The sequence below is a fragment of the Periplaneta americana genome, chromosome 6, assembly GCF_040183065.1.
Source record: "Periplaneta americana isolate PAMFEO1 chromosome 6, P.americana_PAMFEO1_priV1, whole genome shotgun sequence".
NCBI classification, from domain to species: Eukaryota; Metazoa; Arthropoda; class Insecta; order Blattodea; family Blattidae; genus Periplaneta; species Periplaneta americana.
The window spans coordinates 8,863,462-8,891,459 of NC_091122.1; the positions used below are offsets into that span (position 1 = coordinate 8,863,462).

At 35.6% G+C, this 27,998-nt stretch overlaps 2 protein-coding genes across 3 annotated transcripts in view; one reads left to right on the top strand and one right to left on the bottom strand.

The window, feature by feature from the left end:
• LOC138702180 (uncharacterized) overlaps positions 1–13,739 on the top strand; it is a 44,190-nt gene extending 30,451 nt beyond the window's left edge. The window contains exon 9 of the mRNA XM_069829785.1: positions 13,549–13,739. Coding sequence (XP_069685886.1) covers positions 13,549–13,572 — 24 coding nt within the window. The 3' untranslated portion in view covers positions 13,573–13,739. The remainder of the gene's footprint in view (positions 1–13,548) is intronic.
• A 7,028-nt stretch (positions 13,740–20,767) lies between these two features.
• The window catches only part of Vps53 (vacuolar protein sorting 53), a 40,986-nt gene continuing 33,755 nt past the window's right edge, over positions 20,768–27,998 (bottom strand). The window contains exons 15-17 of one of the 2 annotated variants that reach the window (XM_069827423.1): positions 26,665–26,821; positions 24,640–24,870; positions 20,768–20,878 (exon numbers count right to left, since the gene is read on the bottom strand). In XM_069827423.1, coding sequence (XP_069683524.1) covers positions 24,682–24,870; positions 26,665–26,821 — 346 coding nt within the window. In that variant the 3' untranslated portion in view covers positions 20,768–20,878; positions 24,640–24,681. Of the gene's footprint in view, positions 20,879–24,537; positions 24,871–26,664; positions 26,822–27,998 lie in introns of those variants that run through there. The other variant, XM_069827422.1, reaches the window with a different exon arrangement.

Genomic DNA, 27,998 nt, shown 5'->3' on the forward strand with positions numbered 1-27,998 from the left:
CACATCTAACATTACAATATAACCAAACAATAAAAGTATCATTGGCATATATGGGTGGCAACACTGGTAGCAACCGCAGCAAAAGTTTCAACAAAACCGATATAAAAAATGCTGCGGCTGCAACCCTGAGAACCCTGTTCACACGTCGCTACTTTTAAGCTGCGCGCAGCATGGAAAAGTAGCGGGCAGCAGGTTCGGCAGCCGCTATTTTTCGGGTTGCACAGTTGTTCACACGTCGCAGTACGAGAGTTGCGCAGTTTTTTGTACTGCATCGCTGCAAAAGTAGCGACGTGTGACCGTACCTTAACATAGCCTGACCTGTCACAGATTGGTATATTCAAAATATAATAAAAGCCTAGCCTAAACTAACCTAACTTAACCTGACCTATTACAGATTCGTATATGCAAAGCATAATAAAGGCCTAAACTAACTTAACCTGACCTATCACAGATTTGTATATGCAAGACATATAAACCACTTTTTGTACAACTAGAAATACTTACGTTGCCGTCAATGTTCATTCTGGTTTGCCTTCTGTATGTTAAGCGTAATGTGCATAATCTTCCTACTTGTTCAACCATTCATAATTATTCTACCCGTTCCAGACTTCACATAGCTATATTTCACTAAGTACAAATATAGTACTACAAGCAATAGTTTTATTTCCATATCTTACAAACTTTATAACTCTTTACCATTGCATATAAGAAACACGTCATATTTTACTTTCAGAAGGATGGTGAGAAGGACTTTGATGGCAAATCCAATCTACAGTGTCAATGATTTTAGCAATATTAAGTTTTAGATACTATTTGTTTTAACCTCATGAAATTGACAAATCTGTACATTTTAACCTGATTTTATACCATTTCTTTTAAAGCTTTTAACCTTTTTTGTGATTGTCTGGTGATTGCATATTTATTTTTTTTATTCTTACATTTATTCACATTGTAGTAGCCATGTATTATATGTGCCTACTCCGACCTTGTCTATGGCTGTAAATCGCTGGATGACATTAAATTCATCTATCTATCTATCTATCTATCTATCTATCTATCTATCTATCTATCTATCTATCTATCTATCTATCTACACACCCATCTATCTATCTATCTATCTATCTATCTATCTATCTATCTATCTATCTATCTATCTATCTATCTATCTATCTATCTATCTATCTATCTACACACCCATCTATCTATCTATCTATCTATCTATCTATCTATCTATCTATCTATCTATCCATCCATCCATCCATCCATCCATCCATCCATCCATCCATCCATCCATCCATCCATCCATCCATCCATCCATCCATCCATCTATCTATCTATCTATCTATCTATCTATCTATCTACCTACCTATCTATCTATCATAATAAAAGCTAAGTTAAGCTAAGCCTAGCCTGTCACAGATTCGTATTGTATGTGCAAAGCATAGCGTATGTGTACACTAGCGTGAAACTCTCATAATGTAATTGGTATGACTGAGGAGAGAGCTCTAAACACAAGAAGGTATATAAGCGAAGTACGAGGAAGTAACTCGGCGCTAGTTTAACCGAATTCTATAATGGTGCGACGTTATTTGGGGGAGGGGATTTGCACAATTTCATAAATGTACACACATCTGGAGTTGCATTTAGTCTCAATCTCTACACCTGTGACACGGTTCAAATACCCAAAAACCTCTCACCATGCTGGACAATGAAAGATTCGCATCATATTTAAATCTATCCTTTGCACCCTCTACGTCTCCACCTCAGGACTCGACTCCAAAACCACATTCGAGTTATAATTTACATACATACTGGGTGTTCATTTCAAAGTGTGTCATGACGTCACTGTTGTGAGTCAGCGATTTGAAGCGAGTTTCAGCTTTTATGTCAGAGAAGTTGCCTATTAATCAAGGCGTTCAATCTGAACATGAGAACGTGTACGTTATAACTTGAACGTTGTACCTACAGATGGCGGTCTGTACTGTCTGAGTGCTACCATAACCTCTTTCGAACTGTGTTTTGCGCGGCCAAGTCCTACGCAGGGTATTTGTTATCATCTGTTGCGTACGGCAAAATTCCACATCACAAATCAAATGCTCCGTGTCCATGTTGACAGTCGAAGTTAATGTCAACAAATACGTAAGAAATCGTCTTAACCCTCTCCCCATATCCCGATAGTAAGGAAAAAACCTACCTCAGTACACGTTTCCAAACAGTTCACATTCCTGCCACTACAGGTGTTACCGTACGTATCGGTAAGTACTCTTCAGAATGAACGCCGTACTTGCTAGGCAACTTCTCTGGCACATAGGTAATACACCTCTGCGGAAGTGTAGGAAGATTGAATTCTCTAGGCTCATAGACTAGCCATATGACGGCATACAGCGAGCCATGACACACTTTGAACTGAACACGCAGTACACGTATCAGGTCTCTATTTAAAACATCAAATGATATTATTGTATGTTATCCCTCTTAGTATTTATTTTATTATTGTAAATAGTTTTGTTTTATTATTATTATTATTATTATTATTATTATTATTAATGAATTAATTTGTATTACTATCTTTGTATCATCTCCGTCACGGATATTCTATTATTATTATTTATTATTATTATTATTATTATTATTATTATTATTATTATTATTATTTCTAACATCAACTTTATTATTGATCTCTGTAAAATTTATGTACACTACTGGACTGTACCCGAGCACGAGCATAATCTCATTTCGGGTATATATTCATATGTGTCATTTCAAATGTAAATTGTGAATAAATTTGAATATGAATATCATATTAACAGATAAACAATAAACATCCATATCTTAGGCGGTACATGAACTCACAACTATGGCCTCCACATTACTTCGAAATTATGACACATCTCTTACGTTAACATCTACAATCTCATCTCCAACCAAACGTCGCATTTAAATGTCAGTTCTACAACTTCACATTTTAAACTGTCCTAGCATTTTCTTTCCATCCTTATTACAAACACGACTGTTTACATTTTTACTTTTACAATGAGGATCGAAATTCCATCATGTTGCTTCTTCCATTTTCTCGCCACCAAATAACCTCAACATAACCTCCATAAACAAACAGATATCTAGCAACAAAATCAAAATATGGGTACAATCACATTCACGAACACAGATTAATAAACTAGCCTATGTGAAAGTAATTTTTTACTTAAATCTTCGCTAAATTCTAGGAGGAAAACATTGTACCTACCTTGGTAACGGAACTTTTGATTCATTTTATAGTACGATGCGCGATACATCGTAACTCTTGTGCAAATTAAAGAAAAGTTTGTCAGCATTCTAACTCTACCAACAAATTAACAAAATACCGGTATAAATTCCTCTTCCTAGGAATGCAAATGCCATTTCCATAAATCGCTATCAGAATGGAAACGACACGAATGGTCCCCCATTATGTAACCGGAAATGCTTGATGTCACTAGCTACAGCTGGACATTGCCGCAGTCAAACAACGAGCTAATATGTCATATTCTGAATCAAATGACAGCCCATTTATTTTGACAGTCTCAAAAACCTGTTCTTTTTAAATCAACGGAAAACTGTTCTTTTAGGGGAATTTACAGTAACCCATGAACACAGCCGTCATTAAAGACAAATACGGACCTATCAGTCTCCAATATATACAAAAGAACCGTAAGCAATGTCATTCCTTGAGATATTTCAAGCAAAAAAAGTTAATAAATAATTTTACTCGTTTTTGCTTAGAGATGAAAATTGTATCATGTGAAACATTTCATATCATCTTTGGGAAGGCCACTGATTTAGTTCCCAATATGCTCAGTCAATTTAACAAAGCAGTGTATTATGATAATAAATTATTTAAAGAATTTTAGTTTTGTCCTTTAAATAAGCAAACATTTGACTCCAACAAATGTAACGTTTTAAAATTCTTTTCCAGAATGGAAAGTTACACTTGTTCGGATCAAATTGCTGACTTCACAATTAAAATTTTGGATGTTACATCATAGCCTGGAACTTTATAAATTTCATCCATCAGGGCAGATAGGCCTAGGTAAGACCAGAGGGGTCAGCTTGTGTATTGGGATCATTACGCCCGACTATTCCGCACGTCTGCCCTGATGGATGGAATTTATATAAAATTCCGATGGAAATGTCAAGTTCCAGGACAGGGAGGAATAACCAAAGGCCCAATTCTAATTACATTCGCCATGAAAGTCTAAAAACGGATGAAGGTAATTAGGCTATACAGTATCAGCCAGGCCTCTTTCCGCAATAGAGGTCCAGGGCAAATACATAGGCTATTTCAATTAAATTCTCAACGCTTTCTTATGATTGACACATTGTCAGCTTTTTTACACTGCAACGGATACGTATGTTCCCTGGACCTCCATTGCGGAAGGTGGCGGCTTGGCCGATGCTGTAGACGTGGTCATCAGCACAGTGCACCCTCGTCTCTTACCCGCGGATGACTGCACTATCGTGCATCCGTGACTGCTGGCGGGTATCCTTTCTCTCTCTCCCTTCTGCATGACGGTGCATATTCCGATACACTGCTTACCCCTTGCCCATTTCAGAGAATGCTGACGACCACTGCTATAGACCAATCGGTATCTCGTGAAACCTACTGCGCGTGAGGGGAAGGAAAAAGTGGACTGAGAAGCTTCCCTTCCTCGCAACGCTTAAGACTTCCAGCTGTGGCTAGTTCACTTACCCCCACTCTACAGATCTTACTATGAGCTACAACGCACGAATGCATTTGGTTTCACGAGATAACGAAAGACCTATATACAATTACCGCTATCAAATAAAATACGAATATTTACTATTTGTGTAACTAATTTAGTTACTTACTTCAAGATAGCCTAGGTCTTCAGAAGTGATTATTCAGTCGGCTGCTTCTCAAAGTTCTTTGTTTTTAATCGTCCCGAAATACACACACAAATAAGATACTCAAAGTATTTAACTAAGTCATAAGTCCGAATTAACTATATTGCGAAATAATTACACACGTAATCGCAAATCATCCATTACATTTGAAATAGAAATAGCGGAGGATTTTCTTTCCTCTCACTGAACACAATAATTTACGTAGTTTATATTTGAAAATAAGCTAATTTCAAAAGCACATAAAAGTCACAATATCAATTTGAAATAAAATAAACACGATAAAAAAAACCAAAGCTAGCTAACTACACGGAAACCATTTTGAAAAAGAGAATTACCGGATGAAGTGCACGCGGCGCTCCAAGCGGTAGTTCATGAACTTTACAAAACAATGCAATGACATTTAGCGCTAAAAATATAATTTATAATAAATTAATATGCCATCGTACATACATTTGTAATGATGTAGGTTTACGTTAACGTATGACGTGCAACCTTATAGCTGCATGAAAATCGAGCCCGTCTAAGGCACAGACTTTTAAGACTTGAATTGTTTTAGGTGGGCGGCCGGAGTCATGTTTACCCATACCACGTCATGTATCTGTATCTACCCTAAGTGCTCACTTTACGCTTGTCCAGCTTTTATGTATGTGGACTTTTAACAAACGAATAACAAAACCAAAATAATGCAGAAGTTAATTTTACTTGTAAAATGATCACGAAGAGGACGTTTAAAAACTGGAAACTGGCCTGTATTGAGCTACTAAAAATTTTGGGAAAACTCCACTACTTAGGGCTTCCAACCTTCCTATATTTACCCCAATTTTTAAGTCTCCTGGCTCCAGAATTTTTCTTCACTTTGAGCATACTTCATATATCTACCATAATGTACTCTATATCAGGGATGCATAACTGGGGAAGAGAGGGGTGGAAGCATGGGGAAAGAGTTTGTTTCTCCGTCCACAATCCTCCAGCCTTCAGTGGCGTATCTGTGACTTTTGCAAGCACACTGAATACATATCTCTTCTCCCCCTACCATGTCCAATGACGCGAGGGTTGAAAGGAAGGGATGAGTTACGTGTTCCGGCTTGTGACGTCTGTCATAATTGTAGCACAGTTTTGCATTCCTGATGTATATATTTGCTTATCTGTTTTGTTGTCTGCTTCTTAGTTAGTTTTTCATTTAATTATCTACGTATTTACTTAATTAAATCTTATTCATTTATTTAATTTAATCTTATTCACATGTTTAATTTAATGTATCTTATTTACAATTATCTGACTCAATTTAACTTAATCTTACCTACTTACTTACATATTTCGTTTAATTTAATGTTATTTACTTAGGTATTAATTTAATGTTACTTGCTTATTTATTACTTTATTTTATTTTACCTTACTTATTATTTAATTTAATCTCATTTACTTATCCTAACTTAAACTTCTATACTCATTTATTTTATTTTATTTAATACTGTTTACTTGTTTTATTTAATCTTATTAATTTAATGTAATCTTATTTACATAATTTAATTTAATATTATTTATTTTATTTGCTTAATTTAATGTAAATAATCTTATTTACTTTCAGTTTATTTTATTAATTTAATTTAATTCATCCAAGCATTTATTTATTTATTTATTTATTCATTTATTTATTTAATATTTTGTTTCCTCCATTTAAATTATTTTATTTACAGTCATACAGTAGGCCCTACATATCAACAATTTCATTCTGGTAATTTACTCACTGTTATTTATAAATTCAAATAATAAATTATTTTATTTGCATTCAAGTTAAATATCTTCACATAAGCTACTCATTTTGAAAGGACATAGCAGCGAATATACTGTATTTTTTTGTTCACTTTGATTTAAAAATTGATACTTACAATATATTGAAAAGATATTTTGTGCTATAAATATCTATGTATTATCTTTCAAAATATTATAATACAAATATTTTAACTAGAGCTCGATAACAATTCAAACTAACTTCCCATAGAATAAGCTATTGACGTTTACCAGTTACTGGTATTAAACGTGTTAGCACAACGAGCACAGAATGCATAGAGTAGATATAAACAGCTTGGAGGTGAAGCCGCTTTTGTGGACAGTCGCCATTATGATGCTACCAAAACATTGCGCTCCCGGTTAGCACATGGGCAGTTGATTGTGATGTTGCATCGTTGTTTTAATTAATAAATTAACTAATTTCAATATGCCTACATGTTCTGCGTATGGCTGCACAAACAGGTTTCCAAAAAAAATTCCTGGAATAACTTTTCACGGGTAAATATGCATGTGTGAAATGTACTTATTACCGGTAGGCTAGATACGGTAATGAATGATTTAGCCTAAGTTAGTCGGTTAGATTCGTATTGTTCACGTATTTGTTTGATTAAGAGAAAGGATTAGTGTATTGATATTATTGTAATTAATTTTTATAATCACGAAATCAGACATGCTTTGCAGACTTAGCATTTACGAGCGAAGCTAACCTAACAACCCATGTTGGAAGTTTGTGTCGAGTGCTATAGAAAACTAGTGTACCGAGGTTTCTCTTAAACCGAATGCACGTATTCGTTTGATGAAGAAAAAGAAATAGTGTATTAATATTATTGTAATTAATTTTTATAATCACGAAATCAGACTTATGCTTTACAGACTTAGTAGCTTCATTAACTCGGTCGTGAACTGACTTGACCCACTTGGTAATAAAACTTCACTTTTGTTCGCCGTTATAATCTAATTATATACTATAAACGAAGAGCCTATCAAATATTATATGGTTAAGAGCATTACATTTTTTCTCTAAACAAAATCGGGACATCTATACGAAATACTGGCAAAAGGAAGAGAATGATAATTTGCGTTAAGAAGCAAGTTTCATTATTAAATCGAAGCAAATGGATCAACCTATAAAAGTAATTATTATAGGGTAGCATTTTTATTGGACTAGTAGCAAAATAAGGTCAAACTGTTATTTTCCTTTTTTATCATTATTGTTTGTTTAACCTTCCAGATTATCTATTAAATACCATACTGCAATTTGAAGAGATGCCAATTTAAATAACCTGTATATATGTGATTTATCGATGACAGTTTCGTAATTTTTGCTAGAAATACGTGCATAGCGATTCTGTATTACGAAACAAACAAGGAAGTGTGGGTCCTACAAGAAATTAGGGACATATGGAATTCTTATTATCATAAGATCTTCTATAACGTAATAGCTATTTTGCAATGTTTTGGTAGCAACAAGATGGCGTCAGGTCCGTCAAACCGGCTTCACTCCGTCCAATGGTATTAAGATGCTAGTGTCTACTCTATTGTATTCTGTGCTCGTTGTGTTAGCATTCAAAATATCCTCAACATATATTAACACAATGAAATTTCCCGAAATGATTACCATTTCGTTCATAAACTGCTAAGAAATAAAACTAATCTGAATGAAAATAAACTAAATGCCAATAAATAAACGCTGACCATAGTACAACAGGAAGAGAAAATAAAATTAACTTATTTTCAAACCTTTAAAATAATCAAACAAGCATAGTCACTTTAAATATTTCGGGCAGCGGCGAAACTAGCGCTGAGTTACTTCTCGTGATTTCGGAAGTGAAAATCCATTATACTATCTTATTACTCACATTACAAAACAAAAAGTCACCAGCCTTTGCTCAGCATATATGCAAGGCATAATAAAAGCCTAAACTAACCTAACTTAACCTGACCTATCACAGATTCGTATATATAAGGCATAATAAAAACCTAAACTAACCTAACTTAACCTGACCTATCACAGATTTGTATATGCAAGGCATAATAAAAGCCTAGCCTAGCCTAACCTAACCTGTCACAGATTCGTACTGTATGTGCAAGGCATTGGTATGGCTGAGGAGAGAGCTCTAAACACGTGAAGGTGTATAAGCGAAGTACAAGTTACTCGGCGCTAGTTTAAACGAATCCTATAACGGTGCGATGTTATTTGGGGAGGGAATTTGCACAATGTCATAGATGTACAAACATCTGGACTTGCATATAGTCTCCACACTGTCTAGTATATACAGTCACGAAGCTCAATATGTAGTAAATATGCATCCATAGATAGTTGCTAACCACTAGGATCGCTACTATCGCCTCATTACAGACAATGCGAAATACCTGCGCAATCTATTGTTCCTGGTACCCTTATAAACTCAAGCTTCGTGACTGTATATACTAGACTGTGGTCTCCATCTTTACATCTGTGACACGGTTCAAATACCCAAAAACCTCTCACCATGCTGGACAATGAAAGATTCGCATCATATTTAAATCTATCCTTTGCACCCTATACGCCTCCACCTCAGGACTCCACTCCAAAACCACATTCGGGTTATTTTTTTGCATTCATACACGTATCAGGTCTCTATTTAAAACATCAATGATATTATGTTATTCGTCTTAGTATTTATTTCATTATTGTAAATATTTTTGTTTTATTATTATTATTATTATTATTATTATTATTATTATTATTATTATTAATGAATTAATTTGTATTACTATCTTTGTATCATCTCCGTCACGGATATTCTATTATTATTATTTTTTTATTATTATTATTATTATTATTATTATTATTATTATTTCTAACATCAACTTTATTATTGATCTCTTTAAAATGTATGTAGACTACTGGACTGTACCCGAGCACGAGCATATTCTCATTTCGGGTATATATTCACATGTGTCATTTCAAATGTAAATTGTGAATAAATTTGAATTTGAATATCATATTAACAGATAAACAATAAACATCCATGTCTTAGGCGGAACATGAACTCACAACTATGGCCTCCACATTACTTCGAAATTATGATACATCTTTTACTGTTAATATCTACAATCTCATCTCCAACCAAAAGTCGCATTTAAATGTCAGTTCTACAACTTCACATTTTAAACTGTCTAAGCATTTTCTTTCCATCCTTATTACAAACACGACTGTTTACATTTTTACTTTTACAATGAGGATCGAAATTCCATCATGTTGCTTCTTCCATTTTCTCGCCACCAAATAACCTCAACATAACCTCCATAAACAAATAGATATCTAGCAACAAAATCAAAATATGGCTATAATCACATTCACGAACACGGATTAATAAACTAGCCTATGTGAAAGTAATTTTTTACTTAAATCTTCGCTAAATTCTAGGAGGAAAACATTGTACCTACCTTGGTAATGGAACTTATATTCATTTTATAGTACGATATGCGATACATCGTAACTCTTGTGCAAATTAAAGAAAAATTTGTCAATATTCTAACTCTACCAACAGATTAACAGAATACCGGTATAAATTCCTCTTCCTAGCACTGCAAATGCCATTTTCATAAAACACTATCAGAATGGAAACGACACGAATGGTCCCCCATTACGTAACCGGAAATGCCCGATGTCACTAGCTACAGCTGGACATTGCTGCAGTCAAACAACGAGCTAATATGTCATATTCTGAATCAAATGACAGCCCATTTACTCTGACAATCTTAAAACCTGTTCTTTTTAAATCAACGAAAAGCTGTTCTTTTAGGGAAATTTACAGTAACCCACGAATACAGCCGTCATTAAAGACAAATACGGGCCTATCAGTCTCCAATACATACAAAAGAACCGTAAGCAATGTCATTCCTTGAGATAACTATTTCAAACAAAAAAGGTTAATACAATAATTTTACTCGTATTTGCTTCCTTTTAGAAATGAAAATTGTTTCATATGAAACATTTCATATCGTGTTTTGGGAAGGCCATTGATTTAAATCACAATATGCTCAGTCAATTTAAGAAAGCAGTGTATTATGGTAATCAATTATTGAAAGAATTTTAGTTTTGTCTTTTAAATACGCAAAAATTTGATTTGAACAAATGTAACGTTTTAAAATTCTTTTTCAGAACGGAAAGTTACATTTGTTCGGATCAAATTGCTGACTTCACAATTAAAATTTTGGATATTACACCATATCCTGGAACTTTATAAATTTCATCCATCAGGGCAGATAGGCCTAGGTAAGACCAGAGGGTTCAGCTTGTGTATTGGGATCATTACGCCCGACTATTCCGCATGTCTGCCCTGATGGATGGAATTTATTTACAATTCCGATGGAAATGTCAAGTTCCAGAGCAGGGAGGAATAACCAAAGGCCAATTCTAATTACATTCGCCATGAAAGTCTAAAAACGCATGAAGGTAATTAGGCTATACAGTATCAGCCAGGCCTCTTTCCGCAATAGAGGTCCAGGGCAAATACATAGGCTATTTCAATTAAATTCTCAACGCTTTCTTATGATTGACACATTGTCAGCTTTTTTACACTGCAACGGATACGTATGTTCCCTGGACCTCCATTGCGGAAGGTGGCGGCTTGGCCGATGCTGTAGACGTGGTCATCAGCACAGTGCACCCTCGTCTCCTACCCGCGGATGACTGCACTATCGTGCATCCGTGACTGCTGGCGGGTATCCTTTCTCTCTCTCCCTTCTGCATGACGGTGCATATTCCGATACACTGCTTACCCCTTGCCCATTTCAGAGAATGCTGACGACCACTGCTATAGACCAATCGGTATCTCGTGAAACCTACTGCGCGTGAGGGGAAGGACAAAGTGGACTGAGAAGCTTCCCTTCCTCGCAACGCTTAGACTTCCAGATGTGGCTAGCTTACTTATCCCCACTCTACAGATCTTACTATGAGCTACAACACACGAATGCATTTGGTTTCACGAGATAACGAAAGACCTATATACAATTACCGCTATCAAATAAAATACGAATATTTACTATTTGTGTAACTAATTTAGTTACTTACTTCAAGATAACCTAGGTCTTCAGAAGTGATTATTCTGTCGGCTGCTTCTCAAAATTCTTTGTTTTTAATCGTCCCGAAATACACACACAAATAAGATACTCAAAGTATTTAACTAAGTCATAAGTCCGAATTAACTATATGCGAAATAATTACACACGTAATCGCAAATCATCCATTACATTTGAAATAGAAATAGCGGAGGATTTTCTTTCCTCTCACTGAACACAATAATTTACGTAGTTTATATTTGAAAATAAGCTAATTTCAAAAGCACATAAAAGTCACAATATCAATTTGAAATAAAATAAACACGATAAAAAAAAACAAAGCAAGCTAACTACACGGAAACCATTTTGAAAAAGAGAATTATCGGGTGAAGTGCACGCGGCGCTCCAAGTGGTAGTTCATGAACCTTACAAAACAATGCAATGACATTTAGCGCTAAAAATATAATTTATAATAAATTAATATGCCATCGTACATGCATTTGTAAATGTGTAGGCCTACGTTAACTTATAACCTTATAGGTGCATGAAAATCGAGCCCGTCTAAGGCACAGACTTTTAATAATATAAAGACTTGAATTGTCTTAGGTGGGGGACCGGAGTCGTGCTTACTCATCCCACGTTATGTATCGGTACCGTAAGTGCTCAGTTTGCGCTTGTCCAGTTTTCATTTATGTGGATTTTTAATAAAACCAAAATAATGCAGAAGTTAATTTTACTTGTAAAATGATCACGAAGAGGCCGTTTAAAAACTGGAAACTGGCCTGTATTGAGCTACTAAAAATTTTGGAAAAACGCCGCTACCTAGGGCTACCAACCCGTGCGTATTTACCCCCAATTTTTTTAAGTCTCCGGGCTCCAGAATTTTTCCTCACTTTGAGCATACTTCTTCCTTATTTTTGCATAATCTAATAATCATTTTAAACATTTAATTTTGTCGTGAATGATTGTTTATACAATAAATTTTGTTGCTTCAAGGGACACAATATGTGTAAGGCTAGTCTTTTTAGAATGTAATGGTTGCAAAAAATGGGTTGTAGTGCTCATGTTTAAAATTAAAAAAAATAAATAAATAAAATAATAATAATAATAATAATAATAATAATAATAATAATAATAATAAATAATTTGCATCATAATTTGACTGGCCCCGGAACAATTTTGCCCTAGAAATTATTCAAATCAACTTCACAGAGAGTTATACCTAAAAGTTTGATTTGCATAATATACGTCACTGTTCGTTAACAGAAAACCACAAATTAAGTCACACAGAATTAGTGTGCACTCAATGTTGGCTGCTTGACGGTTGTCAGCCCACTTTGAGGTCTGTGGATACAGAGGGAAAATTTGGATCTGTGTCTGGTAGAGTTCCTGGGTAGCTCAGTTGGTAGAGAATTGGTACGTTTAACCAAAGGTCCCGGGTTCGATGCCTGGCCCCGGAACAATTTTTCCCTCGAAATTATTCATTGTTTAGATTTCCAAGGACAGTGAAAGAAAGACCAGTTATGAATAAAAACACTCATTCTCCTAAAGTCAAAACAATGTGTCAGCTATTCATCTACACAAAGATACAAGAGACGTACCTAGGGTCTCCAAATGTGAATGTCCAAAAACTGTTTATAAAAACCAATAATAATAAACTATTTTGAAAAAATTACAATTATTGGGAACCCTACCACTTCCACGACACAAATATGAAAAGTGCACATCTGGAATAATTGCAATATTCGGTCTATTGGTAAACATTGCTTTTTTGCGCTATTGTATTGTGTATGTTGTATGTTTCAGAGTACGAAAGAACTTCAAGACTAAGAATGAAGCTGAAAATCAGAAATCTTCTTTTGACAAATAAACATTATTCCTGTCAAGAAAACTCTATGGAGAAAAAGTTGTAAGATTCAGTTTCATTTGTTACATGAACATTTCATGATTATGTAGAAGTTAATATATAATAAAGACTATATTAATTCACGAAATAATATTGATGATAATATGTAGTCTAATACAGCAGTTCTCGACATTTTTAAGATTGTGAGCACCACCCACATGTCCTGTTAAATGAGTGAACACCATGAAGTCAAATAGGTTTAATATATGAATACATAAATTAAATAAATAATATATATAATATTAAAACCCTCACCAGGATAATGAGATCCCTGAACTTGTATGTTATTCAAAATTTCAGTAATGTCCAAGAAAAAGTCGCTTAGATATAAATCAATTAATTGTGATCGTGTTTTGTTCTTGAGGTATTTCGTAAGTGAGAAAGTTTTTCGCACAGCTAGGTCGTCCCAAACATTGCTAGGCATTTTAAGAGAAATACCTTTCTGTATCTTCTGCTTCCCAAGTACTATGAATTTCTCCTTTTAAAATAAATATTTCAGCACTAATGAGGACTGAAGATCTACCAATTCAAGTTCCTCACGAGCAACCATATTATTCTCTTGAATAATCTTGATTCTTCTACGTCCACACAGAATTCAAAGGGATTATACACCATGAGATATAGGTAGGCCTATCAGATCGCTAAAATAGTATACTGAATGGACAGGAACACTATTTCTTCTGGCTTGTACAACAAAATTTGTAGTGTAAAAGGCCCTCAGGATTGTTTGCACTCGCGAGCACATTTTTACTCGCATGACGAGAGCAATGAATGTCATTAAAAGAGCATCAAGTTGAGAATTTATTTTTTATTTTATTTGGTTATTTTAAGACGCTTTATCAACATCTAGGTTATTTAGCGTCTGAATGAAATGAAGGTGATAATGCCGGTGAAATGAGTCCGGGGTCCAGCACCGAAAGTTACCCAGCATCAAGTTGAGAATGCCTAGTCTAATGGGTTATGGTTTCTGTCAAGTTACATATCTTGCATACTTACTTACTTACAAATGGCTTTTAAGGAACCCGAAGGTTCATTGCCGCCCTCACATAAGCCCGCCATCGGTCCCTATCCTGTGCAAGATTAAGCCAGTCTCTATCATCATACCCCACCTCCCTCAAATCCATTTTAATATTATCCTCCCATCTACGTCTCGGCCTCCCTAAAGGTCTTTTTCCCTCCGGTCTCCCAACTAACACTCTATATGCATTTCTGGATTCGCCCATACGTGCTACATGCCCTGCCCATCTCAAACGTCTGGATTTCAAGTTCCTAATTATGTCAGGTGAAGAATACAATGCGTGCAGTTCTGTGTTGTGTAACTTTCTCCATTCTCCTGTAACTTCATCCCGCTTAGCCCCAAATATTTTCCTAAGCACCTTATTCTCAAACACCCTTAACCTATGTTCCTCTCTCAGAGTGAGAGTCCAAGTTTCACAGCCATATAGAAGAACCGGTAATATAACTGTTTTATAAATTCTAACTTTCAGATTTTTTGACAGCAGACTGGATGATAAGAGCTTCTCAACCGAATAATAACAGGCATTTCCCATATTTATTCTGCGTTTAATTTCCTCCCGAGTGTCATTTATATTTGTTACTGTTGCTCCAAGATATTTGAATTTTTCCACCTCTTCGAAGGATAAATCTCCAATATTTATATTTCCATTTCGTACAATATTCCCGTCACGAGACATAATCATATACTTTGTCTTTTCGGGATTTACTTCCAAACCGATCGCTTTACTTGCTTCAAGTAAAATTTCCGTGTTTTCCCTAACCGTTTGTGTATTTTCTCCTAACATATTCACGTCATCTGCATAGACAAGAAGCTGATGTAGCCCGTTCAATTCCAAACCCTGCCTGTTATCCTGAACTTTCCTAATGGCATATTCTAAAGCGAAGTTAAAAAGTAAAGGTGATAGTGCATCTCCCTGCTTTAGCCCGCAGTGAATTGGAAAAGGATCAGATAGAAAACATATCTTGCATATTCTCGAATTTATACAGTCCTAGTAAACAACCTTACTGTTACACTTTTATGAAATAATAATATTTATTCAATAAACTTTATCTATAAAGCGAATATGACTTCCCAAATAACTTTGAAAAAGTTATTTGGAAACGCAATCCTAGCAAAAATAAAATGCAGTTGAGAAAAGTGACATGGCTACATTTTTGGAAGGGTCAGAACTGGATTTCTTACCTTGAATCCATGAACTGCTTTCCAGACTTGCTTGCAAAATAGCTACAATGAAAACATTACAAAATCAATATTTCTTTTAATTTCTGGCGATTTCATTCTAATTACAGAATTAAAAATAGGAAGAACTTACTATTGAAATGACTGCATTTTATCGTGAGTAACAAAGATATCAAAATACATCAGTTATGTAACATACATATATGTATATGATTCCGCATCTGAAGAAATCTGCTGGTTTGGAGTTAAAGAAGTCGTCAAGCCAAATTTGTAAAGCATCTTCTTTATCAAAATAATTTCCTTGAAGATTGTTGGATAGAGAATGGAAAAGGCGAAAATCTGAAGGCGCAAGATTGGGATAATATAGGGGACGTGGAATCACATCCCAACCACGCTCCTGGTTAACTGCTTTCGTCATGTTAGCAGAGTGCGGGAGTGCATTATCATATTCAGCACCACTTGATGCAGTCTTCCCAGTCGTTTTTCTTCAATTGCGGTCGAAAGGCTTCTGAGATATTGGTAATAAATGTCAGCAATTATGTTACATTTCTTGGCAGCCAATTCGTAGTACACAACGCCTTGTTTATCTCCCCAGACCCATAACATCATCTTCTGTGGAATGGACACTAATTTTTGTATGGGGTGTTCTGTATTGGAATGACAGAACCATTTTCTTGCAGTGCTTTCTTCGGTGGCATTCTGCCTGTACATGGCACAAAGTTTCGAGCTGTCTCTGCTGTCTCTGCTCTTATATTAAACTTAAACAAAAGAATATATCAGAAGTGTTCGTTTTTTTTTTTCCACTTACCACTCCATCTCCTTTGCCAAATTCAAAGCTTATTTACAAGAACAACACTTCAAATAACAAATGACAAACGATAAACAATATCCTAGCAACGCAGTGTTGTGATGACGAACAAAAACAATACGAACTTATGTACCAACCTAATAGTAATAAAGATCAATTTTAAAATGTTTGCCTATATTATTCCTATTTGTCAATTGAAATTTCATTACAAATAATTTATCAGCATATCAATAACAACCTCATAAAATTACTTACAAAAATACTCCCAAAAATAATATACACTTATGAAAAAAAAATAAATAAATAAAAAATTATTGGATTAACAATATTTTCACCGTTACAATTACACATATATAAACACTAAATATAAACATTTACATAGAGATAAAAAATTTTACAGGAGAAAAAGTTCGTCCAAAGGGCTGGACTCTGGAAGAGTACCCAAAACGCTCATTGCATTTCCGCGTTGAATAGCAATACTTCAGCGTTGACGCAAATAAGTAGTGCAATGGCGATCACCAGTAATGGAGATCAAAATTTGGCCGATTTGAGATACCAAAACTTTAGCGTCATGACTCCAAGGACCGAAGGTCTCCACAGCAAATGGGACATAGATATAATCGTCTAAAAGATGAGCATATTTATTGACTTTCTTCTTCACGGCTAATTCAACAGCAGATGCTGCGCGTCTGGAGGTATTCGGCAAGTGAGATGGAGCTAGAGTGTCAACGCAAGTGGAGTCCCAAATTAAAGATTTTCCTCTAGACCATGGAATTAAGGTCAGACCATCGGGTCGTTTACCATCCGCGCGATTAATACCTGGTGGTTCCAAAAGAGATGGGATGCCACAAGAAGTCACAGATCTTTTAATGATATCATTGAGTGATGTATGTCTGGGAATGCGACCCTTGCTCCTCGCACAGCTAAGTGCATGATAACCATAAATATCAGCAATTCCCCCGCCAATACATTGGTGTGGCTGGCAGAGTTTACACCCAAGGCGTAAAGCTATTGCGATTTTAAAGGATGTGCTATCTATTAGGGTGCCGATGTGAGGAGAAGGTAATGCGTGTAACCAAGCTCCAGACTCACTCTCTTGAAGAGCTGGGAGACGTAAAGTAAAGTAAAGAATTCAATTCTCTGGAAGTACAAGTCTCATAAAATATTTTTTCTAGTACCTATTAAGATGTGCGTTTAATGAATATGAATATGTACAGCATTTAGAGTTTGAAACACTTTACAATAAAGAATGTAACAAAATTCTAAAATTAAATAAACAATTCATACATCCGCTTATATACATTTCATTGTTACATAAAACATTTTCATTTGAATTTTATATCTAGTCAACTATTAAAACGAAATAAAACATCTTTTAAACTGACAGGAATTGGTTTACTTACAGCCAGACATCCAACATCTTTAATGTTATCTTTTTCTATTTCAACGTCTCTTACCAAAAAAATAATAATACATACAATATATAAATACATTAGAACTTACCTCGTCTGAAATGTCTTTCTAAATAAATTATGCAGCTGTATGTGTTCTCCAATATCCAACAAAGGTACAGTATTAAAGGTTTCGCGATCGTGTTTTGCTGTTATTCATGCAAGGCAACTAGTTATCCTTTATCATGAGATTATACGCATCTCATTCTAAATAAATTAAATACTCTGGTTTCCAAAAAAGACAAAAAAGTCTTGTACAAATGTTGCTATTACTGCATCGTGCCAGACTCGGTTGGTAGAGCAACTGGCTACAGACTGGAAGGTTCTAGGTTCAATCCCAGGTGCGGGCAGGATTATTCTCATTGCCAAAAGTCCAGAATGGCTAAATGATGATTATGATGACGATGATGATGATGATAATAATAATAATAATAATAATAATAATAATAATAATAATACTTACTTACAAATGGCTTTTAAGAAACCCGGAGGTTCATTGCCGCCCTCACATAAGCCCGCCATTGGTCCCTATCCTGTGCAAGATTAATCCAGTCTCTATCATATCCCACCTCCCTCAAATCCATTTTAATATTATCCTCCCATCTACGTCTCTGCCTCCCCAAAGATCTTTTTCCCTCCGGCTTCCCAACTAACACTCTATATGCATTTCTGCATTCCCCCATATGTGCTACATGCCCTGCCCATCTCAAACGTCTGGATTTAATGTTCCTAATTATGGCACATAAAGAATACAATGTGTGCAGTTCTGCGTTGTGTAACTTTCTTCATTCTCCTGTAACTTCATCCCTCTTAGCCCCAAATGTTTTCCTAAGAACCTTATTCTCAAACACTCTTAATCTTTGTTCCCCTCTCAAAGTGAGAGTCCAAGTTTCACAACCATACAGAACAACCGGTAATATAACTGTTTTATAAATTTTAACTTTCAGGGACATATTCATAGACATTCTTAGCGCGGGCTTTCGATGGATGATCTAACGTTTTTCATATTCACAAATCAGTGTTAGCGATATGATATGAATCCTGTACAAGTAATCAGTCGATAGCTGGGGCTAGTTTAGCACACTCGTAGAGCGGGCTAGCAAAATGTCTATGCATAGCACCCTAAGATTTTTTAACAGCAGACTAGATGATAAAAGCTTCTCAACAGAATAATAACAGCCATTTCCCATATTTATTCTGCGTTTAATTTCCCTCCCAAGTGTCATTTATATTTGTTACTGTTGCTCCAAGATATTTGAATTTTTCCACCCCTTTGAAGGATAAATCTCCAATTTTTATGTTTCCATTTCGTACAATATTCTGGTCACGAGACATAATCATATACTTTGTCTTTTCGGGATTTACTTCCAAACCTATCGCTTTACTTGCTTCAAGTAAAATAATAATAATAATAATAATAATAATAATAATAACCATCATCGTCCAAATATAACATAAATCTACCTTTCATGTACTAATGTTAACAGAAGTACCTTGTAACTGTCCAGTGAGTGCAGAAGCTCTGAAGTTGCTCATATTTTCTCTTGAATAATTCAACAGTAGTCACAAATACCAGTGTATCTTCAGGTGACACCAGTTGTCTCAAATATAGGCAATTTTAACTGTTTCAACGATAACAGTGGAACTAATTGAACATGTCTCGATGTGAATAGTTCCCTCCCCCTCTTTCTATGTGCACAAGTCACACTAAACTGTCAGGTCTAGCCAGTGTAATACTCAGGAAAGATTTCTAAAACGAGGTCTAGCCCACAGCAACGGTTTTTAAATCGTGTTTAGATTTATAAAACGAGGTCTCATTTATTTTTCTGAGCCATGACTCGAAACCATGGTCTCAAGCTGGGGTAGGTTTAAAACCACAGCTTCAAGTGTACAAGATGGAGGTAGTAGATCCGCTGGATGATTATCAGAGGCAAATTTATTTCCTGAGAGTATTAAATCCCCAGATTAGTGTTTTGAAGACAGGAATAATCCTTTAGGCCTACATAACAGCTATAATTCCAGGTGAAGATTTCAATTTTCTAAGGAATCAACGCAAAATTAGCAAAAAGGTGGCGGGTTGACATTTTTGTTTATAGTTTCTTGTTGCTTTGAGGTAGTTAAGATATAATATTTTATATTAATTATACCTTTATGTCTATAAGGCGATGTAACTGAATTCTCAGTCTTTATAGTAGCTTTAGAAATTTTATTTAATACTTCAAATTTATGTTTGCCTGCAACAACATCAAGCAAACATGACTTTGTTTTCCTATTTTAGGTTTTATGCTACTAGGGCTTTCCATGTAGTACTACATCTAAAAATATAACCATACTGCATTTAGTTTTTTAATTGAAATTTTAATCCATTTAATATTTAGGTTATTAATTATTTGGGAACGGGTTTTCAAGTAGTTAATGTTAATAGTAGTTATCAACAAAGAATAAACATAAACGCTAATTATTACGACAATATTTATTTTCATTTTGGCACTTAACTATTTTAAACACCGATATATTTTCTGTAAATGAGTAAATACAGTATAACAATTACTTATCTCAGAACAAAAGAATGTACCCTGCTGCAATTTAAAAAAAAATTAATTCCAATGTTCACTTCTTTCCAGTATCGACTGCTGATCAGGAAAAAAGATCGATTCTTTGCTTCGTTGCCATAATTATATAAAAACCACGAACCTCAGTTTCTTCTCAAGCCACAACTCGACTTTGTTTTAGTAATTGCACAAGGGTTCAGACCTTGATCGTGGTTTAAAAGCCTGAAATCACGATTGCGTTCAAGTTTTAAAAATCGACCGTCACAGTTCTGAGCAACCTAATCTCTTATTTGTAACAGTGATGGAAGTGAAAATAAAACCGTGGATATAGAGGAGAAATGAGTGTATGAAATGGACAGACAGAATAAGAAACGAAGCTGTGCTAGAAAGCGTGAGTGAAGAAAGAATAATGTTGAAACTGATCAGAAATATTAGCCATATCCCAAAAAATAATAATTGACACTCATGTCTTGTTTGGAAACCAGTTTTGTATACACAAGGACGATCACTTTGGTTCTTGCAACTCCTAACATTTCTCAAAGCATTTGTAACAGATTCTGTTGCTCAACCTGTACATACATATCACAAGGGCTGCATCTACTATTAGGAAACCATTTCTTTTTTTGATGCTGGCACATAATGTAAATTGCAAAGTCTGTTATACAGGGTCATTCAAAAAATAAGTGGCAACACTTTAAGATCAAAAATTTATTTATTCACAATTAACATACTTGTAGTTCTTGAAAGTAATCTCCTCCAGTGTCACGTACTCTTCGCCACATCTCAGGAACGCGACGGATGCAATTCTCAGCATCACATTGCTCTAAGCTTCTAACTGACTACATTACAGCTGTTGTAATGGCTTGTCTATTTATAAAGCGTACTCCTCTCAGTGTTTCTTTAATCTTAGGGAAAACGTCTAGTTACACAGACTCATATCTGGAGAACATGTAGGATACTGTAGAATTTCCCAGTTCCACCTGTTAAGTAAATTAACCACTTGGTCAGCCATATGACAACGAGCACCACCATGAAGCACAGCGGGATGTGTATTCAAGAAATTTTGGCTCTTCTGGTGCATTGCTGGTCATAAATGGTGTTCCAAAAAATGAGCATATATGAGCATTCCAATTGGAACAGAATGAATGATTAATACATCTTCATAATCATAAACGACAGTAAACATAATTTTGAGTGGGTCTTGTTCTTCTCTACATTTACGTTAGCTTTTGGGCATTGTAGATAACAGTCTTATGGCTGGTTTCTCCAAGTATTGTTAGAAAGTCTAACGAATGTTAAATTCTAAACAGTTTGTTAAACATAGATTTTTCATGTCTTCAACACTAGTTTGGCTTAACAGATTGTTAAGTGTTTGTTCAATTTAAATGTGGGATTTTAGGCAGTTAACTCATTTGATAGACAGTTAAATATGGCAGATGACACCACAGCTGTTCAAACAGAAGTAGTGAAAATAATATGTTATGTCTCTAAGGAATGTTTTGTGAATGATTGATAACATAACGTTTAAAAGACACTTTGGGAAGCAAATATAGGGAAGATAATCTTCAAAAGTGAACTAATTATCATATTGGCTGTTTATGTTGATACTGACCTATTAGGCTATATATCGAATATTTAGAAAATGTGGGATCTCAACATGACAAGGTAACTAGGAATACTATGCACGATACTCAATTTGTGACAATATAGATTTTCAAAACAAGTAGGCCTCAAACTTTTACAAGATATTTACACCACACTTGAATACCTACAAACAGAAATAGATCACTTACTCCAATTCAGAGTCTACTATTTACTCTTGATTCTATGATACCAGCTCTTTTCAACTAACTATAGCCAAACAGTGTTTCAAAATACATAATGAGTATTATTTTAAAAAGGTTTGTGCAAAAATTTCTCTTTCAAAAGTCATATGTCAGCATTAGTACTATAACCTTACTTTGTAATAATATTATTACTATTCAATAGTAGCCACCTACAACTTCCATTTGTCTTCTTCTTTATCGATCATGGCCTACTGTACCAGGTTATGATTTTATACATGTTTCATGACTTACTCTACAATACAGAATTCAAAGAATAATATCAGCCAATAAAAAATTGCCTTACATGTGCAAAATCATTACCAACTGCTAATGAGTGGTTAAAATAGTATTAACGACTATTATAGTTAAGTGTTGGTTGTTTTAAACAAAACGATGTTGAAAAAATGGAAAATACATTAACAAAACGTTAAAAACAAACAGGCTGTTAATTTAACACTAGTTAAGCCAAATTAAACATTTCTTGGAGAAACTGGCCATTAATGTTACAGTCACTACATATAGTGTATAAATAAGGATATTATCTTATAACTTACAGATAACACATATCAGGCACCACTCCATCTCACACTACCAGCTTACATTAGTCACCACTAGGGGAGCTGAATACTTAGCAGTGTTGCCACTATTTTTCGAATGACCTACTGTATGTAGTTATATGAAAATCAATTTAGTCTCATTACAAAATTGAATGTTAGAAGTATTCTATCTGTTTACAATGGCAAAACCACTATTAAATTAAACTTTTAAAGCTGAATCCTTTGGATGAAAATCCTGACATTTCCACTTTTTATTCCAAATAAGGCAACAAAACCTTTCAAAGCCTCAGTTACAATTCCATCACTACAGAGAAAAACAGAGTTGTATTTCTTTAGTAAAAAACATAATGTCTGCAAGTGGCAATTGTGACCTCACGAAAATCTAAGATGACGGATCTGTGAAGTCAAGTACTTTTCAGTATCAATGAAGAAAGCCTTCAGTGTTGGGAAAAACGTAATACGGTGAATGCAAAGCTCCGCCCACGTCCCCTTTCCACTTTTCCCCTACAAGCTCACCACACACCCTAGCGGGAAAGAGTGGAAATAGGGGTTTAGGGTGGGGTGACATCTAGTGTAGTAAAGTGGAACAAAAAGAGTAACGACATCTACGAAGCATAAGAGGAACTTCGTCCTGTCAGTCCCTCTCCTCTCTCTCCCTCTCTCTCCAGCCTCTCCTTCTCTGTCCCTTGCTTCATGTCTCTCTCTTTTTTTTTTCTTACGACTTCGCAGGAGGGGAGATTCGATCCGAGAAAGTTCGTAACTAAACCTAAACGCACGCTTTTTGTTCACGCTTTAGACCTCTCGGCTACCGAGGTGAGTTGGGGGTTGAAGGGAAAATGAATCTATTTATGTTTAAGGGAACTGCCATAACGTATTGTAGAAGGGGACAATGACCGAATAGCGTGGGTAGAAACTGGCGGGCTTGTGAATGTCGCTTGGTAGGGGTTGACTACAGGTGTGGCATAAGTGTTAACGCGCGCTGGTGGAGCTTCGTTGTGTCCATGTCCAACTTCGTGTATAGACGTAACCACGTGTAGTGATGATCCGTACCAAAGACGTGTACTTCTTCGTGAAAATGTCCAGGGAGAATTTGAAGGCGGATACGGTAAGGTACTGTGAGGAGCATGGACTACTTGCTAGTCATTGCGAGTGTCCAACCTGTGGGAAAAAAAGACTATTGTGTTACTTCGAGGATGTGCAAAGTTAACAGGTGAGTGTTGTTTAATGAAAACCACATTACATTGTGTTGTGTTGTGTCAGTACATGTTGTGGACAGTTGTCTAATGCGTATTGCATTGTGGTAGGCAGTGATCCATCAAAGCAGGACAGATAGTACAGAGAGACAGTAGAGAGAGAGAGCATGCGAACGAGGTGCCGAGCGGCGCGGGTGGGGATAACTTCCCCTACTGGCGTTCGCTGTAATACATTTTTGCCTCAGTGTTATTTACCAATTCAGTCAATATGTTCAAGAGATGAAAGACAACACTGCTTTTACCTTTCTGATAAAAATTCATCGAAGTGCAATGTCTGGGTTTTCAACAAGACTGTTTTACTAACATGTCTTCCAAACAAGAGTCTACCATGTTGAAGACATCCATACCTTGTCACTGCACGCAAAAATAAATAAATAAGAGTGAGATTCCTATAGCCGCTTTTTGATCAGCTTCTCCAGCCTCTTGATGCGACTTGACTCGTGTTCAGGGCTACTCAGGGACACAGTGAAGGTTGCTGGACCCCCAATAGTCACACCGCCAGTTCCAAGTGGTGCAGGGACCGGCAGCTGGGATCGGAACAGTTCCACCAAGTAGTTCTGGTCACTTCGTCTTAGCCCCTGTAATTTACAACAATAATGCATCCTTGCTTCATGCCACACGATTCCATTATAAACATGGAAGTGATTTCTTGATAGCTCTTATATTTCTGCTAATATGATGTGGCAGGGAACTAATCTGTTATGTTAAGATTTTATTAAATAAATTTAGCTTGTAAAAATTATAATACAGTAAAATCTTGAGTTACAAGCATAATTCGTTTCGAAAACATGCTCTTAATCCAAAACACTCGCATATCAAAGCAACTTTCTCCATAAAAAAAAAAAAACAATGCAAATTCAGATTAATTCGTTTCACAACCTTTCAGTCATATAAAATACAGTATAATTTAGGTAAAATTCAATACAGTATGTAACACGAATTACTTTATTGTATAGGTCTCGCAAGCATGGAATACCGATGGAAGGAATATAAATCAAACACTGCGATAAGGAAGAGCGGGCGACAAGAAAGGTCACGAGATAGCTTGAATGAAATTCAAGAGTACAGTCGGAAGAGAAATGACATCGATAGAATCAGTCTTGCGTTGTGATAGTTACATTACGACTTTAGTTTGTTCCATTGCATGTGAATGCGTGTCTTGTATCGCACGGTATTATTATTTCATTCGTAAACATATGTTGCACGTTTAATTAGCTTCGAATTTTTCTCTTGCTATGTTCTTTATTTCCACAGCGATGTCCTCATTTGTTCATCTTCTTGGAAGAGACAGTACTTCCATCGGGCAGCACATCTCCCCCCTCGGCATGCCTACATACACACGTCAAAACAGACAGCAGCGCCATCATTGGTTTTCGGGAATCATTTCTTGCGCGAGCTATATTTTGTTTTTGAGTGCCTTTCACCTGTCTTACGCTTAATAACTTCTTGAATATTTAAAGAAAATATTTTCACTATCACTAATGGAATCAATTCTGACTGCTTAACTGACTGGAAACTTTTGCTTTGACTAAGAACCTATCCAATGACATTTGCTTTTGCCTGTTTTGAGGATTATGCAGAAATGTGACATCGCATTGTCGTTAAAGAGATTCATCACATGCACTGCTACAACTTTATCAAGGTGGTGAATTTGAACAAAATTTTTACACATCTCTTTAATCTCATCTGAAGTGAGGAATTCTTCCGCTCTTTTCTCCTCTTCCTCCTCAGACGAGATCCCCTCCATTGCCTCTTGCTATTGCTCACAAGTGAAGCAAGTTACGTACAATCATGCTGCCCGTATTGCAAGACATCGCTCGTTTACCAAACAAAAATGTTTCCTCATTGTTCACTTGTTTTGCAAAACACTCGCAAAGCAAGATACTCATAATCCAAGGTTTTACTGTACCTGTTCTTACTCTCATTTGTTTGCCAAATTTTGTCATAAAAACAAGGGTGGGGCTTATACACGAGATATTGTTAGGAGCCGGCAATGTGGTAGACTGTCCTGCCGATGGAACCAAAATTAATATCCAAGAGACTGTATAAGAGTGAGAAGTTTTACTAAAGATTACTATTTTTTTTGGTCCTACAGACCCGGGTTCGATCCCCGGTGCCGGAGCGAATTTTTCTCCTCTAATATGAAGAGTGGGAAGACTTCTAAAAGGTGTATTAGAGACCACTAAGTTCTAATACATGATGATGATGATGATGATGATGATGATGATGATGATGATGACGATGGTAATGAGCACCAGCGGTAGAAGTATAATACAAACTAAGATTAATTGACGTATCTGCCTTGTTCTGAATTCCAAGTGATCAATTAATTCTGTGTAAGAACTGGGTAGCAGAGTCAGACGACGCCTCACCTTCATGTCCAGCACCTTCTGGAACTCTGAGGAGTCAGCCTCCGGCAGCAGCTTGGCAAACTGGTCCGCAAACGCGCTGGCAGGGTCAGTGGGTGCCATCACGACCTTCAGGATCATCTCTGCTTTCGTCATCCCCTTCACGACGATCTTCGTGTAACTGCAACACCAGTCAAATATAACTACTTCGTCTGGTAACCACACAAGTTTGATTCTAAGTCTTTGGTCTCGAATTATGAAAATACAAGAATCAGTTTCTAGGTACTGTTGCAAAGGTTCTGAAGACTTCTACAAGATCGTTAAAACGTGCAGCACATAACTGAACTGGCAAAGAGTAGGGGAGTAGTGGGTACAGTGAGACACAAAATATTAAGATATATGTATGCAAGTGATAATTCAAGTATTTTTAAAATCAAGTGCAATAGAAATAGATATTAAAACATGGAGTACAATAATACATAAACAAAAATGTTAATAGATAAAGGACATAATATACAATGTGTGTTTGTCAAAGAAATGCAAATGTCTCACTGTTCCCATTTAGGAGGGTACAGTGAGACACCACAGTGTCTATTAACGGACATTGAAATGATTTACATTTATTTCAAAAGAAAGGAAAGCTTGCTGTCTCTTTATTTTGCCATGTTCTGTAGGCTTATTTAGAATCATTTTGATGTCTGACTTCGAAACCACTGAAACATCTGGAACATTTGGAAAAGTGAATTTTCCATGACAATTCAAACTTTTGCGAAAAAATGAAATAAATTTTTGGCGACAACAAAGCTTATAATTATAAGAATTTCATTTAATTCTTTATTATTTTTTAACATTTTCTTAAATTTTGTGAATAATTTTTTATTTATGAAACCATTAAAATGTAATGTATCCATTATTCTAACCTATAGTTCCTAAATTGGTTACTAGTAGGCTATGTTCATTTTTAATGTTAGTTACTGGTAAATGTAATATAATTACAGTTTGTTTTTGCAAATCATTGGTACATGGGGACAGTGAGATGTCTCAGTGTACCCTGCAATGGCATGTCTCACTGTTCCCTTTTACGCATAGTTCGTTTAAAAATGACGCCACCACTTCAAAATTAAAACAAGAAAGACGAAATTTTGCCAAACATAACGTCAAATACCATAGTATTAGGTAACAAAACATTCATATTTCTATTTCCTTTGCATATTCTAGAGTGAAAAATTACGAATTATTTTTTCATCACTCACCTTTAAAACTAGAATCAAATCGAGTAAGAAAATACTGTTACTTTACTCATGCAACATACAACTGCACTGTTACCAACATCTCAACATCAAAATTTACCATCTAAT